The 16,723-nt window shown below is 39.7% G+C and overlaps 1 protein-coding gene across 3 annotated transcripts in view; it reads left to right on the top strand.

Moving 5' to 3' along the window:
- PLEKHG1 (pleckstrin homology and RhoGEF domain containing G1) overlaps positions 1 to 16,723 on the top strand; it is a 169,654-nt gene that overhangs the window by 105,435 nt on the left and 47,496 nt on the right. For 2 of the 3 annotated variants that reach the window (XM_068550883.1, XM_068550881.1), the window contains 2 exons: positions 266 to 366; positions 15,729 to 15,798. In XM_068550883.1, coding sequence (XP_068406984.1) covers positions 266 to 366; positions 15,729 to 15,798 — 171 coding nt within the window. The remainder of the gene's footprint in view (positions 1 to 265; positions 367 to 15,728; positions 15,799 to 16,723) is intronic. The other variant, XM_068550882.1, reaches the window with a different exon arrangement.

Genomic DNA, 16,723 nt, shown 5'->3' with positions numbered 1-16,723 from the left:
TCCATCTAGGGAAGCACTAATACATTTTGGGCGTAGGTATGTCACTGTACATACACTCTTTCTCCTTGCTCAAACTCCCTGTTCTACAAGTAGGGAAGTATTTCATTATTAATAAAAGAGAGATTCTGCCTTCTCATGGTAGAGTTAATGAGCACATTAGTATAATAATTACTTGAAACGGATATGAAAGATTCCTCATGCATAACTAAAGATGACTTGAAAAAGGACAGGAGTGTTTAAGACGTTCTTCTCATTGATTTCACAGGATTACCTTGACTGCATCAGGGACCAAACGAAACTTCCTCTGGGGGCGGAAGAAAGATCAGCCCTTTTTGGAAACATACAGGATATCTACCACTTTAATAGGTAAGCTAATACTCAAAAGATTGTTCTCACATAAGAACATTATGAATTTTTCTCAAATGAATGTGGCCTAAGAAAACTTACTTGAAATCCCTGATTTGACTTCATAAATTTTTGTGGCCTATCATGCCGTGAAATCTTCTACCTGGAAACATCCTTGTTTGTATATGAGTCTCACATTTATTCAAAATCCCATCCCGCTCCATCCTCCTGGCTCAGAGAAGAGACCTATTCACCCTGACAGAGCAGAGGCATCTTTCTTCCACAGTAGAACATGAACAGGGCATCCAAAAATATGTGCTGGCTTGGTCTCCAGCAACCCCACCTCCGCCGGACTTTCTAAAAATTTTCTTCTGCCTAGGGAGTGGGCAGGAGGGAGTAAACACACAATAAATACTTTAATCATAACAGATATTAATTCAGATTAATTAATAGTTAAATTTTACAATGCTTAATTTAATTCAAACATGTATTGAGTACCTGCTATGTAGCAGGCAGTGAGCTTAGAAAAGTATCATAGTAAACAAGGCAGACAGGGAGCCGAAGGGGATGGGGCAGGCAAATCAGTTCTTATAATGTATTGTGGTACCTCTTGGAAGACCAGGTAGTAGGCAGGTAAAGAGCATAGACTGGTTTCCAACATCTCTGGGTTTGCATGCCAACTGAGCCATGTGTGTATTCTTTGGGGAATTTTAAACAGAATACAGATGGTCCCCGACTTACGATGGTTCACCTCATGATTTGACTGTACGATGGTGTGAAAGCAAGACGTGTTCAGTAGAAACTGTGCTTCAAATGTTGCATTTTGATTTTTTCCCGGGCAGTGAGCCGCAGCTCGCAGTCACGCACGCCGTCACGAGGGTAAACAACCAATACGCTTACAACCATTTTGTTTTTTACTTTCAATACAGTATTCAATAAATTGCATGAGATATTCAGCACTTTAGTATAAAAGAGGCTTTGTGTTCAATGATTTTGCCCAACTGTAGGTTAATGTAAGTGTTCTGAACACATTTAAGGTAGGCAAAGCTCAGCTTTTGTGTTTGGTAGGTTAAGTGTATTTTAATGCATTTCCAAGTTATGACATTTTCAACTTACAGTGGGTTTATTGGGACATAACCCCATCATAATTGGAGAAAGATCTGTAGAATGTACTGGGGAAAGATCTGTAGAATGTACCTAACTCCCTCATTTCAAGTCTTTGCTCAAAACTTCCTTTCTCAATGATGTGAAGCCGGCACCCAAGCACACACCTTACCTGCTCACTTTTTCTTTTTCTCCAGGCATTTAGCAATTTCTACCATAGTCTGTGATTGACGTTTATGTCTGTTGTTTCCTTCCTCCCCGCCCCCACTCACAGAACACTCCCTGAGGGCAGAGATCTGCCAGTTTTGCTGCTACCCAAGTGCCTTAAGCAGAGTCTGGCTTGTGGGACCCTCCAAACTTTTGTGGAATAAAGGAACAAATGCAAACAATAGGAATATCTACCTCACGTGCTTATTGTGAAGCTTCAGTGAGCTGAAGTACGTCATGTGCCTCACTCAATGCCAGCACAGAGTAAACAGCACAATATTAACCAGTGATGATGACATTGATTTTATTATAGTAAAATCCCCTTATAAAGTCCTACAGTGCCCTATCATTGGGTGACTCAACCTTAGTGCAAATTATAAATCCTCCCCCTCTTTGCTCACTGAAGCTGGTGTATGTGAGCTCCTTGAGGGTAGGATCCACATCTCCTTTGCCATCCCTAACATCCATGTGGATCCCTAACACCTAGCCCAAGCCTGGCCTCTGGGAGACATGTTTGGATTACATCAACTCGTCCCTTAATTTTGAAAGCCTGGGATATGAAAAAGGCCAGTGTTGCAACATCTCTTTTCATTTGACTCAGTAGACTTTGAAAACCAATTTGCATGTTCCAAGATAGTGGTTCTCAACCCAGGCTGCACACTGGAATCATCTGGGAAGGATTGTGTGCGTGTGTGTGTGTGTGTGTGTGTGTGTGTGTGTGTGTGTGTGTGTGTGTGTATGTGTGGGTTTTTTTGTTTTTTGTTTTTAATATGCTGACTCCTACTCCTAGAAGTTCTGCTTAGAACTTCTAAGTCTAGGGTGGGACCACGGCATCAGGATTTTGTAAAAGGTCCTCAGATGTTTGTAATGTGCAGCCATGGATGAGAAACACTGTCTAGATAAAATAAACACAATAATAAGAAAATAGAGAAAGGGCATTAAAAAATTGAAATAGGGGGAATTCCCTGGCGGTCCAGTGGTTAGGACTCTGCACCCTCACTGCCAAGGGCCCGGGTTTGATCCCTGGTTGGGGAACTAAGATCCCACAAGCCAGGTGGTGCAGCCAAAAAACAAAAAAATTGAATTTGGGGAATTTAGAGTCTGTGTGTCCATTAGTAACATGCTAGTATTAGAGCAGGCTTCCATTTAGCAGTCGCTGAGGTTAAAAATCCAGGAGCCCCTGAGTGGCTTCTCCGCCCAGATCCCACCAATGGCACAGTAACCCAGGAAGAGAAACAAGGCCTAGATGCTGGGAGGCCCTGGCATAAGCCTTCTGGTGGTTTGGCTGTCAGTTGACTGTAATGACTGCTTATCTAGGGCTTGCTTCTTGCCCGAGGCCATGGAGCTTTATGTGCATTATCACTTTATGCAAGTCTGGGCTTCTCTGACTGCAAACCCCAGGCATCAAGTGGCATGCCCTCCTGCCAGAGTAGAGCCCTGCTTTTCAGGTCTTGGTTTATGGCATAGTCCAGGAAAGGGTTTCTACTCCCCGGCGTTTACATCTTCATGTGTTTCCTAATTTAAAGGAAGATAAGACTGAAGTAGCCCCCGATGTCAACCAAAAGGGACCTTGGCTGCAAAAGCTGGAAGACTGAGAAGATCTTTATGTGCCTGAGTTGGTTCTTTCTCTGTTCTCTCTTCTCTTTAGTGTTCTCTGAATGAGGAAGTCAGACATGACTAGAATAAACCTGAGTCAGGATGATGATATATGTGGCATCAGTGTAGTGGCACAATTCATGTGACCGTGTTCATGCCTATCCCTTTTGTAGATCACATTTTTATACCTCCTGCACGTGCATTGTCTCATTTAATCCTCTTAACGTCTCCGAGGTAGATAAGATGCAAAAATGTATACACATTGATTAGACACAGGAATCAGTGTAGAAAGTCCTTTGCTCAAGGACATAGAGCTAGAAATCCAACCTAGCCTATTTTGAACACACCTGGTTTTGTCAGATCTCAACTGGTATTCTTACTATTTTTAATTATTTTCAAGAACATCTTCCTGTTTAACTTTTACAGTTGAATTGTCTGTACTGTTTTGTCCCTATTCACTTTTATTTCCTTTCTCTTAAATCTGGACTCTAAATTTAGAGCTCAAATGTCTTTGCTATTATATTTGACTAAATAAGAGTACTGATGTGACTTTTTATGTTAACGCCTCTTATGAATCCTCTATTCTATACCTTACATCAATTGATTTCAAAGATACAGCTATCTGGCAAATCTGTGGTTAAGGCTTGAAATAATTTTAAAGTTTCTGTTATTAGTTCAGGTCCAGGTTTTTCAACATAATATAATACTATTGTGCCCAACTAAGCAAGATGTAAAACTCTAGAATTAAAGAGGGCAAAAAGAAAATGGGTTTATTTTGGCCTGGAAAATTCAGCTGATTAGATTTTGTTTTTTAGGAAATATTCCCAAAATACAGGAACGCATAGAGTACTATGATAAACACCCAGGGAGCACCCTCAGTCTATCAAGGCCTTCCCTTGTGCCGTATTTGCTTTAGAGATTCTTTTTTTTTAAATTTATTTATTTATGGCTGCTTTGGGTCTTCGTTGCTGTGCATGGGCTTTCTCTAGTTGCGGCGAGCCAGGACTACTCTTCCTTGTGGTGTGCGGGCTTCTCTTTGCAGCGGCTTCACTTGTTGCGGAACATGGGCTGTAGGCGCAGCGCGCAGGCTTCAGTAGTTGTGGCACGTGGGCTCAGTAGTTGTGGCTCACGGGCTCTAGAGCACAGGCTCAGTAGTTGTGGCGCACGGCCTTAGTTGCTGCGCATCATGTGGGATCTTCCCGGACCAGGGATCGAACCCATATCCCCTGCATTGGCAGGCGGATTCTTAACCACTGCGCCACCAGGGAAGTCTCTGCTTTAGAAATTCTTGAAAGCATAAAGGCGTTACAAATAATGCTGAGTCCCCTGATATACCCCTCCCAATTGCATCCCGCTCTGTGGAGAATGGCACAGTGATGTGCTGGTGTACCAGTTCTCCAGGGTGAGGACAGGGGAGGGAGAATCTGGGATTTATAGTGTTTGCCAGTTTCTCTGGTGTAAACACACCCATCACTGCAGATTCAAGCTACTAAGAAGACATCACTGAACATGGAATTAGGAAGAGATGTACAGAATTGGCTCAGAAAAGCCAGTACAATCTGGCTCAAATTACCACTATAACTATAACTGCTATCCAAGACTTGATGTTTCATTCCCAAGTATGATCTTTGTTGCCATGACTATGTATGTAAGTATTTATTTAAAATACAGGGCTTCCCTGATGGCACAGTGGTTGAGAATCCACCTGCCAATGCAGGGGACACAGGTTTGATCCCTGGTCTGGGAAGGTCCCACATGCCGTGGAGCAACTAAGCCCATGCGCCACAACTACTGAGCCTGCGCTCTAGAGCCCGTGAGCTACAACTACTGAGCCCACGTGCCTACAGCCCGTGCTCCACAACAAGAGAAGCTACCGCAATGAGAAGCCTGTGCACCACAAGGAAGAGTAGTCCCCGCTCGCTGCAACTAGAGAAAGCCCACACACAGCAATGAAGACCCAGCGCAGCCAGAAATAAATAAATAAATAAATATTTTAAAAGATAAAATACATAGCATGCTTTAACTTATTTCAAACATGGCATAAATCGTGTCAACCTTTTAGAAATTTTTTTCACTCAATGTTGCTTTTGAGATTTATAGCTCTACTTTGCTTATTTTAACTGTGATATAATATTCCATTGGGGGATACATTACCTTGCATTTTGCCAATTGCAGTTAAGACTAAGCCTCTTTTCTTGTTTTTTTGGCCACTTTGATTTCTTCTGTGAATTTCTGGTTTATACCCATTGATCATTTTTCTGTCAGGATGTTTCTTTTTCTTTTCTTTTTTTTTTTAAATACCTATACCTATTTATTTATTTATTTGGTTGCACTTAGTTGTGGCAGGTGGGCTCCTTAGTTGTGGCATGAGAACTCTTAGTTTGTGGCATGCATGTGGGATCTAGTTCCCTGACCAGGGATAGAACCCAGGCCCCCTGCATTGGGAGTGAGGAGTCTTAATCACTGCGCCACCAGGGAAGTCCCAGGATGTTTCTTTTTCTTAGGGTTGTGTAGGAGTTCTTGATGAATTCTCCCTGGAGATCGTTGTGGATTATGTGAGTTGTAATCCTCCCTTAGTATGAGACTTGTCTTTTAACTTTAATTATGGTTTCTTTGAAAAGAAGTTGTAAAATTCATAAGTTTGACTACTCTAAGTAAATATAATATTTATAGTATGTGGATTTTGTGTTTGTTTAAAAAATTACCTCCTACTCTCAGTTCATAAACATACTCTATATTTTTCCTGAAAGTCTTAAAATTTTGCTTTTCACTTATGTCCTTAATCTAACTAAAATTGATGGAATATGGTTTGTGGTAGGAAATCCAAATCCTTATTTTCATATGGCTAGCTGATGGTCCCATCACCATAGGCTGAAAAGTACATCCTTTCTGTGCCGATTTGTAGTTCCACATTCCTCCTAGGTGAGGTTTATGTGTATGTATGGTCCTGTTTCTGGGCTCTGTGTTTTGTTTTGTTGGTCTCTTTGTCCATCCTTACTCCATACCACATTGTCTTAATAATTAAATCCACACTGCTCTTCTTCAACAATGGCTTAGCATTTCTTAACTCTTTGCACTGCCAAGTGATTTTTTTTTTTTTGCATTAATTTGTCAAGTTCCATGAAAAACTCTGTTGGGACTTTTATTGGAATTCGATTTAATTTTTAGATTAATTTTGGCAGAATTGACATCTTCGCAATATTGTCATCCTATCTGTAAAAATATCTCATCAATCAAGCTTTTCTAAAATGCCCTATAATAATATTTTATAGTTTCTCCATCACATTCATACATGTGACTTTTAAAAATTTATTCTTTTTGATGTTATTTTTGACTAGAATAATTCTTCTATTTTTAAATTAGCCATTATTGTCATGTAGGAATGCTTTTAATTTTTATATGTTGATACTATATCCAACTAACTCTCTAAACTGTCCCATCAGTTCTAATCATGTTTTATAGATCCTTTTGGATTTTCTATGTAGACAGTAGTGTCTGAAAATGAGGAGAATTTTTTGTCTTCCTTTACAGTTCTTCTACCCCTTATGTTTTTTTCTTGTCTTACTGCTTTGGGTACGTCTTTCCATACAAAGTTGATTAGATGTTGGCATTCTTATCTTTTTTTCTGACATTAGCAGGAATGCTTTAACTGTTTACCATTAAGTATGATGTTTGTTCCAAGACTTAGATAGACACTTGTTTCTATTTTGCTAAGATTTTAGTGTGAATGAAAATTGAATTTTATTGAATACATAATCATCCTGTAAGAAAATTAGCATATGATTTTTCTCCTATTCTTAATGTGGCAAATTATATTAATAGGCCTTCTGATTTGAATCATATATACACTACTAGAATAAACCCTACCTGGCCATGATGTTTCATGTATTTATCATAATGAGTTTGATTTGTATTTTTTTAAGAACTTTTTCATGTATGTTCATAAATGACAGTAGTGTATAATTTCTTTCCTTGTACTGTCTTTTTTTTTTAAGTTACTTTTTTTTTTGTTACTTTTTTTTAAATTAAATTTATTTATTTATTTATTTTTGGCTGCGTTGGGTCTTCGTTGCTGTGCGCGAGCTTTCTCTAGTTGTGGAGAGTGGGGGCTACTCTTTGTTGTGGTGTGCGGGCTTCTCATTGCAGTGGCTTCTCTTGTTGCGAAGCACGGGCTCTAGGCACACGGGCTTCAGTAGTTGTGGCATGTGGGCTCAGTAGTTGTGGCTCGCGGGCTCTAGAGCGCAATCTCGGTAGTTGTGGCGCACGGGCTTAGTTGTTCTGCGGCATGTGGGAACTTCCTGGACCAGGGCTTGAACCCATGTCCCCTACATTGGCAGGCAGATTCTTAACCACTGCACCACCAGGGAAGTCCCCCTTGTACTGTCTTTGTTCGGTTTTGGCATATTACTAGATTCAAATTGTTATTTCACAAAATCTTCCAAAATGAACTGTTTTGGAATACAGTTGAGATTTCATTTTTGCTTTCTTTTTTATAGCCAAATCTTTCTCTCATAATCCCTTTAATAGCCTGGAAATTTAAGACTCTGGTTTGGTGTCTGGAAGAGATTCCCAAACGGTCAGGAAACAAGCTTAGTCCAAGAAACCATTTTCCCCATTTTAACTTGCCCCTAAACTCCCAAAACTTGGGGTTTTTTTAACTACATATGAAAGAAGAGATGTCAGTTGTTTTTACACAGCATCCCTCTCTTGGAATACAGAAGAGTTATCCAAACTGTAATTTGAATCTTTCTTTAATGATGAAGAGTGAGGAAGCAGAGACCATTCCTCCATACTGGAATTCTATTTTTAAATTATTTTTTAGCAAGTTAAAATCGTAAGCTCTCTTCCTTCCTCAAAAGATGAGAGTAAAATTTTCCTTTTTCCTTCAACCCTTTCTCTTTATTCAGTATACCTATGTTGAGTCACTACTGTGTGTAAAACACTGGGCTAAGTCTAGTAGTATAAAGATGAATGACATCATTGTGTAGCAGAGGCAACAAGTCATATAATCAAGGAATGAACAAAATGCTTTGCGAACGCTGAGGAACAAGCAATTAATTTTGTCTGAGGGGCTAGTAAAAGCATCACAGAGCAAGTAACTTATGTCTTAAGACAAAAAAATTATTTGGGCCATGCTTTTTTTCTCCTTTGAAATGTAATTTAAAAAGCAAATCATGGGATACATACAACAATAAGGCAGGGAAAGGTGGGGGAAGTTATCTTTTCTTTTAATGCCTTTCACACCACCAAAATGTCTTCAACTACTGCACAATGCTAGAAATATATTTTTACCTGCAGGCTTTCTTCTTGTAGACTTTTCAAGACCAGTGCTAATGTATCAGTGAAATTAATGGAGCATTTCGTACTATTAACCTCACCCCATTTTCTATTCCCTCATGCACGTGTGCCTCTGTGGATGCAAACAAGTTAAAATGCCAGCTGACCTAGTTGGGTGGGTGGGAAAAGGAAGTGGTGCTTAGAGTCTATTGCACACTGGAAGGGGAGAGGCCCTGTTCCTGAATCTTGTTCAGTGTAAGGCAATAGAATCTTCAAGGTTGTATTACAATTCCTGACTTCAAGTCCACATCAGTGGTCAGAGAAAGTCTTACCTGGAATATGTTCTGTAAAAGAGAACTGTGTTTCCTGTAACTGCCCATCCAAACAAGGGACTTGAACTCAAGTAAGAAATCTTATTTTCTTTTTCATAATCCTACTCAAAAAGGAGGAAATATTTGGAACAGTTGCTCTGGGAAAAGGGAAAATACCCCAAACCTGAAGGTAGAATGACTCTAATTTTAGCTTTGAGTACAAAACACAATCTATGAGTCACTCCTTCCTGCTACTGTACTTGTAAAGTTGTTCATTAGTTACACTGATGCAGTGAGAAACCTAGTCCCCACCCCGTTAGGCTGTAACTCTAGAATGACGGTCTGTTTCTGGTCTTTATGGAGTCCCTTATCTCCCACATTTCATGGCCCCATCTGAGTTCCCATAGTACATGATGTATTATGTTTAGTCGTCTTCCGTATGTCCCACACTCCCCGTTGTTCACCAAACACCAGCCAGTGGCTTCCTTTCTACACCTCACATAAGAACACACCATGTTCATTCTGTCCTTAGACTCACTATCAATTTCTTAAATGACTTTCTCTTCCAACCTTCCCCAAACTCAGATATCACCTCCTCAGAGAACATTCCATGACTGCCCCAATGCTCCTCCACCACCACCCAGCCTCAGTTGCTCTCTACCACATTGTCCTCTTTATTTCCTTCATAACATAGTACAATATCATATTCTGTTGGGTTTGTCTTGTTTTTCAGTAAAACCAATACTTTACTGTTTTTTCACATAAACATTCTTATTAAGCAATATTGTACTATGGTGTGTAAGTTTCTATTGGTAAAAGAATGAAATCTCATTTAGTTTCTTTTTTTTTTAATTTTATGTTATTATAGTAAGAGCACTTAACATGAGATCTACCCTCCTAATTTTTTAAGTGTTCAATACGTTATTGTTAACTTAGCTACAATGTGGTACAGCAGGTTCAACCTGTTTAGCTGAAACTTTATGCCTGTTAATTAGCAACTCCTTCATTTACTCTTACCCCCAACCCCTGCTAACCACCATTCTACTGTCTGATTCTATGAGTGTGACTATTTTAGATTTCTCACATAAGTGAAATCATGTACGATTTGTCCTTCTGCGACTGGTTTATTTCACTTAGCATAATGTCAAGGTTCTTCCATGTTGTCACAGAATTTCTTCTTTTTTAAGGCTAAATAATATTTCATTGTATATATATAGCACATTTTCTTTATTTATTCATCTTTATCCATTCACAGACATTTAGGTTATATCCACATTTTAGCTATTGTGAATACTTCTGCAATGAACATGGTAGTGCTGATATCTCTTCAAGATTTTGATTTCAATTTTTGTAGATAAATACCCCAAAGTTGGATTGCTGGATCATATGGTAGTCCTACTTTTAATTTTTTGGAGAACCTCCATACTGCTTTCCATAGTGGCTGCACCATTTTGCATTCCTATCAACAGTGTACAAGAGTTCCAATTCCTCACATCCTTGCCAACATTTGTTGTCTTTTGTTTGATATTGTGTTGTTTATTTCTTCAGTTATTAACACTTATCACTCCTGATCGGAACATAAGCACCATAGGACAGAGCCTTTGTCCATGTTCTTTACCCCATCACCTCAGTGCCTATAGCAGTGCCTGACACACAAGGCTTTCAGTAATTACCATGTTGAATGGAGAACAAACAGGGTGGTTGGCCAACTGTATCAGGATGATTGCTCTGATGACAGAGCTTGAAAGACTACTTCCTCCTCGCTGGTTCCATTATTTTAGAAAAGGGCTGTAAAGGAAAGTGGGCCAAGTGATTCACAAAAGGCCTTCCAGGTAGGCAGTACGAGGTTGAAGACACTGTGATGCAGAGTCTAGCCGTCAGCTTTCTTGAGTCGATCAGGAGACAAATCTTTCAATAGATGTGTTTATCATAGAGTGTGGGACTGGGATTCAAGAGCCCTGATACTAACCCCAGCTATGCCATTAATTATTAGCTGTGTGACCTAAGGTAAGCCACCTCCCTTTTATGAGTCATGGTTTTCTCACCTTAAAATTAAGGGGTAGGACTGGAAGGTATCTGAGCTCCCTCCCAGCTCTGGTTGTTGAGCAATGAAGGCCATTCATTTATAGGTGAGCCATACTAGAGCCTGGGTGGGTCCCCTGAGACACTTCCTCCTACCAGGAGATTCAATCTGGAGATGAAATTAAAGCTCAAAGGGTAGCTTGATGAGTGTAACATTGAGAACACAGGGAGTTAAATATTGTCAAGGAGTATTTCTGTTAAGCCTTGAGAAGTAACATGATGGATTCTGCTCAAAAGTCTTCTGTGCTCAGAAAGAGGATTTATATTGAAAGACCTGGATACAAAACCTGTATCCAGGGCACTCCATCCTCCAGTAATGGAAAACACTGGTCCAGATATGTTGCTTCCTTGGCTGTTCTTTTTCTTTGATCTTTTCTCTTACTTCATCCAGTATTTAGATCCTAATGATTAGATTTCAACTGCCTTTAATTTAATCACACCCATCTTTCTATAAAAGATATTGATACAAATATCAGAACTATATTTAAACAAAACAAAAATAATCTTACAGATGATATGTTTTTATAGGAATATTAGGAAAGAATGTTTGAAATTGGGACTATTCTGAAATCATGCATTGGTAAATTTCCTTTCAAAGTACAAGATAGATGCATCAATGGATTTTAATGTAACAGGATATAGTATATAATGGTTTCAGACTCCAACAAACCTCTAAGAAACTACCATTTGTTGAGTTTCAGTGTCTTATCAAAGAAAGCTATACATACTCACCTAAAAGGCTATTAAAATACTCCTCCCTTTTCCAGTGACATATTTGTGTGAGGCTGTTGAACACAGAGCAGATATGAGCATCCATCTGTGTTCTATTAAGGTAGATATTAGAGATTTGCAAAAATGTAAAACAGTGCTGCTCTTCTCATTAAATTTTGTTTTGTTTTATAAAATCTATTTTTCACAAAAAGTTATTTGTATTAACATGTACTAAATTTATAATTTATAATTAAATGAATTGATCTTTTTAAAATTATATAGCAGTCTTAATTTCTAATAAGTGTTGATATAATCCACATAAAGAATTTTTAAGAGGTAAACAGGTCTTGACCCCAAAATGTTTGAGAACCACTGCCCTGAGTAAGGAGCACCCTACGCAAAGCTCCACTTCTGTGCAGAGTTTATGGTCGGCATCGTGGTGTCTCACCTTCAAACAGGAAAGGATAAATGAAGATTCTCAGGTATTTGAGGAGAACCTCTAACAAGAACAACAGAAGCCCAAATGATCAGAGGAAAGGTAGTTGAGCAAAAAGCACAGAGCAGGAAAGATAAGTCCAAAATCATCATCATCAACATCACCATCTGCTTGGAAATAAGAGAAGATTTTTCACACCCATAAAATAAGAATAGAAACATAAGAAGCATCCAAAGAGCATGTAAACACACACACACACACACACACACACACACACACACACACACACACACACGCTTTGCAATTATAAGTCAGATAGTAGAAATGAAAAAATTCAGTGGAAGGGATAGAAAATAAAGATGAAGTCTCTCAGAAAACAGAACGATAAACAAGAAGATGGAAAATAGGAGAGGAAGAATGAGAAAGATTAAAGTGTCTAATCTAATGGAGGGGAGGGAATATTAAAGCCATAATTCAAGAACAGAGTTTCCCTAGCATTTTGGTCCCAGGATCTGTACATGCTTAAAAATTACTAAGTGCCCAAAAAGCTTTTTTGTTTATGATTTATTATGTTTCATTTACCATGACAGAAATTAAAACTGAGAAACTATTAAGGTATCAGTGGGGACTTCCCTGGTGGCTCAGTGGTTGAGAATCCGCCTGCCAATGCAGGGGACACGGGTTCAAGCCCTGGTCCGGGAAGATCCCACATGCCACGGAGCAACTAAGCCTGTGTGCCACAACTACTGAGCCTGTGCTCTAGAGCCCACGAGCCACAACTACTGAGCCCGTGTGCCACAACTACTGAAACCCACGTGCCTAGAGCCTGTGCTCTGCAACAAGAGAAGCCCGCACACCTCAATGAAGAGTAGCCCCTGCTCGCGACAACTAGAGAAAGCCCATGGGCAGCAGCGAAGACCCAACACAGCCAAAAAATAAATAAATTTATTTTTAAAAAAAAAGAGATATCAATGTATTCAATAATAATAATAAATCCACAAATTTCTAGAAAACTTTACTACTCTTCCCACTAACATTTTTGTGTGTGTTGGAATTGTTTTACATTTTTACAAATCTCTTTACTGTTTGACTTACTAGAAGACAGCTGGATTCTCATATCTGCTTCTACTTTCCATCTGTGATATCACAGGTCACGTGGCCTCTGGAAAGGCCAGTGTACTCTCACAGGAGAATGAAAGTAAAAAATCTAACAGTGTCAAAGTATTTTTATAAAAATATTGACCTTACGGACTTCCTGAAGGGATCTCAAGAACCCAGGGGTCATTTTGAGAACTGACACTCAAGAATATTTCCCAGATATTCAAATTGGCTCTGTGTATGAAAAAAACCCACCTCAAAACCAACCATCACAGCATTTCAGAACCATATTAACAAACAGAAAATGCCAAAAACCTCCAGAATTGAAAAACAGGTCACATGGAACCTGGATCGCAGATCAGAATGATATTGGACTTCTCAATAGCAGCATTAGAATCCATAAGGCAGCATATAGCTCCCTGAAAACTGAAGGAAAATAACTTCCAACCAAGAGTTCTATATCCATCGATATTATCAACCAAGTGTGAAGGGAGAACATTTTGAAACAGGAAGAGTCTCAGAAAATGTACTGCCTGTCACCCCTACTGGAGTAGTAGAATCTCCCAAAGGAGACAAAATGGCTTAAATGGTATCTAAGAAACAAGGCATCCAACATGAGAGCTAGGGAAGGGCACCATCAGGGTGGTGTTGCAGAGAGGACCCAGCAGGCCTGGAGAGCACCTGTCCAGGTGGGAGTGGAAGGACAGACAGCTCTAGGAGGGAAGTCACCAAGAAAGAACACAGCCCATAGATGATCTGATGTTTGAACTCGGTGAGACAAGCATTATACTTCTGGTGCAAAGTTGGAAGGTAAATTAGTGGAGTGTATTTTGAAAACAAAGCAAAAAAAAAAAAAAACAAAAGCATTTTAACTCCAGGGAAAACATGGTTGTACAAGAAAGGAAATGTAGTTATGGTACCCTCCAAGGCTCAGCTGAGAATAATATTTACATAGCCTTTAAAGTGTAAACTCTGGGGACTTCCCTGGTTGCGCAGTGGTTAAGACTCCACTCTCCCAGTGCAGGGGGCCCAGGTTCGATCCTTGGTCAGGGAGCTAGATCCCCCATGCATGCCGCAACCAGGAGTTCACATGCCACAACCAAGGAGCCCACTGGCCTCAACTAAGGAGCTCGCCTGCTGCAACCAAGACCCAGTGCAACCAAATAAATAAAATAAATATTTTTAAAAAATGATAAAGTGTAAGCTCTGACTTTTAATCTAATTAAATTTCATAACAGAGCTTGTTGAGAAGATGGGAGGAAAGGAAGCTGGGGAAATTACGGAGTAAATATCTAAAACTGAAAAAAAATGAAAATGCATTACCAGCATGTTTGGAAACAGGGGTACATGCAGCAGAAACAGCTAGGAGTTGAAAGTGTTTCTTGGGAGTGGTAGTCGAGAATGGGAAACAAAAAGCAAGAAAGTGTAGAACTTTTTTTTTTTTAAGTATTTGTTTATTTATTTATTTATGGCTGTGTTGGGTCTTCGTTTCTGTGCGAGGGCTTTCTCTAGTTGTGGCAAGTGGGGGCCACTCTTCATCATGGTGCGCGGGCCTCTCACTATCGCGGCCTCTCTTGTTGTGGAGCACAGGCTCCAGATGCGCAGGCTCAGTAATTGTGGCTCACGGGCCCAGTTGCTCCGCGGCACGTGGGATCTTCCCAGACCAGGGCTCGAACCCGTGTCCCCTGCATTGGCAGGCAGACTCTCAACCACTGCGCCACCAGGGAAGCCCTGTAGAACTATTTTTATCATAATTCCTGTAGAACTGTTTAACCTTTTATTAAATATGTAATACACAACTAATTAAAATAAACACTTAACATATCAGAGTACATATCAATCCAAGTTATATGGAATGCAATTTGGAAATGTGTTAACATTTAAACTGAGAATGCCTGATGACCCAGCAATCCCATTTATAGAATTGTATCCAGCCATGGGAGATCAGTTAAATTAACGATGCTACGTCCACACGAAGAAATATTGTGCAGTTAGTTACTTAAAATAATGAATCATTAAAAATAATATAGATTTTCATCTGAAGAAAGAGATTTCCTCCTCTGGCATATCTTTCCTTTAGAGCAGTATCTCCATGTATAGTTTTATATTTGTCAGTGTGATTTTTCACTGAAGTTCTGACTCTTCCAGTGGATTCCAAGCTCCAGGAGACCAGGAACCATATCTCACTTGGCTCACTGGTGTGTTTGTTCTTAGTGCTTTGCACAGTATCTGGTACCTGGAAAGCTATTGGATGAATGAGTGAGTATGTGTGAGCATGCTACAGATGTGGACAAACTTCTAGAAGACTGAAACCATTAGGTAGGGCTTATCTCTGGGTGGGAGAGTTACAGGTCAGACCTGTGTTTACACCCCTGCTCCACCATGACCTTGGGCAAGTCCCTTATCTAAGCCTTGGATTTAATGACAAGAGGTCCTCAGTTATCCGATTAAATATGATTCCTTGTAAATGCCATGTAAATGTTTAAACTTCTAAGTTATTTAAAATGTCCTCAACTCTCAGACCACAACCTAATACATTCTGGCTTTTATTTTTTTATTAGTGAACTTCTGCAAGACTTGGAAAACTGTGAAAATGATCCTGTGGCCATAGCAGAATGCTTTGTGTCCAAGGTAAGCAGGGTTCATCTCTCTGAGCCAACCAAGACAGAGACAGAGCACACATTGTTTTCATTTTAAGGTTAAAATGACCGTTGTGTTCCATATTGGCTGAGGTTCACCACTAATCTCTCTCACTCTGAGGGGTTTTTTTCTCCCCACTAGCTAGGAAAAAAAAAACAAAAAAACCCCACAGTTCCCAGTAAGTTAGGAAATGCTAATAACTTAGTAGTTGTCCTAGAACTTGTATAGTAGCTAAATGATGTTACATATCTTTCCTAGGAAAAACTTTAATCTTGGGAAGAGGAGAGTCCAGATTAGAGAAATGTTAGAAAAATAAATACATATACAATACCACTAGACCAGTTACAAAAATCTGTTAGAATATAAATAGTATTTATATATATATGGCACTAGCCTAGTCATTAGGGGGATAAAGAGAGCAGAATTAATCTGCATCTTAAAAATGCACTCTAATTTTCCTACGTTTTTCTTAAGTTGCACTGATGGTTTAGAAAAACACAAGGGAAGGATTTGAATTTTAAAGCTTAAACGACAGTTTATATTCTGTACCCAGATAAGAGAGAGAATTCTGAAACTTACAAGGGAAGCCTTTACAACAGCGGTCCCCAACCTTTTTGGCACCAGGAACCCGTTTCGTGGAAGACGGTTTTTCCACGGGGTTTGGAGGGGGGATGTTTCAGGCGGTAATGCGAGTGATGGGGAGCGATGGGGAGTGGCAGATGAAGCTTCACTCGCTCTCCCGCCACTCACCTCCTGCTGTGTGGCCGGGTTCCTAACAGGCCACAGACTGGTACTGCCCTGCAGCCCAGGGATTGGGGACCCCTGCTTGACAACATTACTTTCTCGACACGCTACCTACTGTATATGGAATCTTACGTTTCTCTTAAAAATTCAACAGCTTTTGTTTAGAAAACCT

The sequence above is a fragment of the Eschrichtius robustus genome, chromosome 9 (genome assembly GCF_028021215.1).
Source record: "Eschrichtius robustus isolate mEscRob2 chromosome 9, mEscRob2.pri, whole genome shotgun sequence".
Classification (NCBI taxonomy): domain Eukaryota; kingdom Metazoa; phylum Chordata; class Mammalia; order Artiodactyla; family Eschrichtiidae; genus Eschrichtius; species Eschrichtius robustus.
Note: the sequence above shows the minus strand (reverse complement) of the source record. Positions and strands in the feature narration are given on the sequence as shown.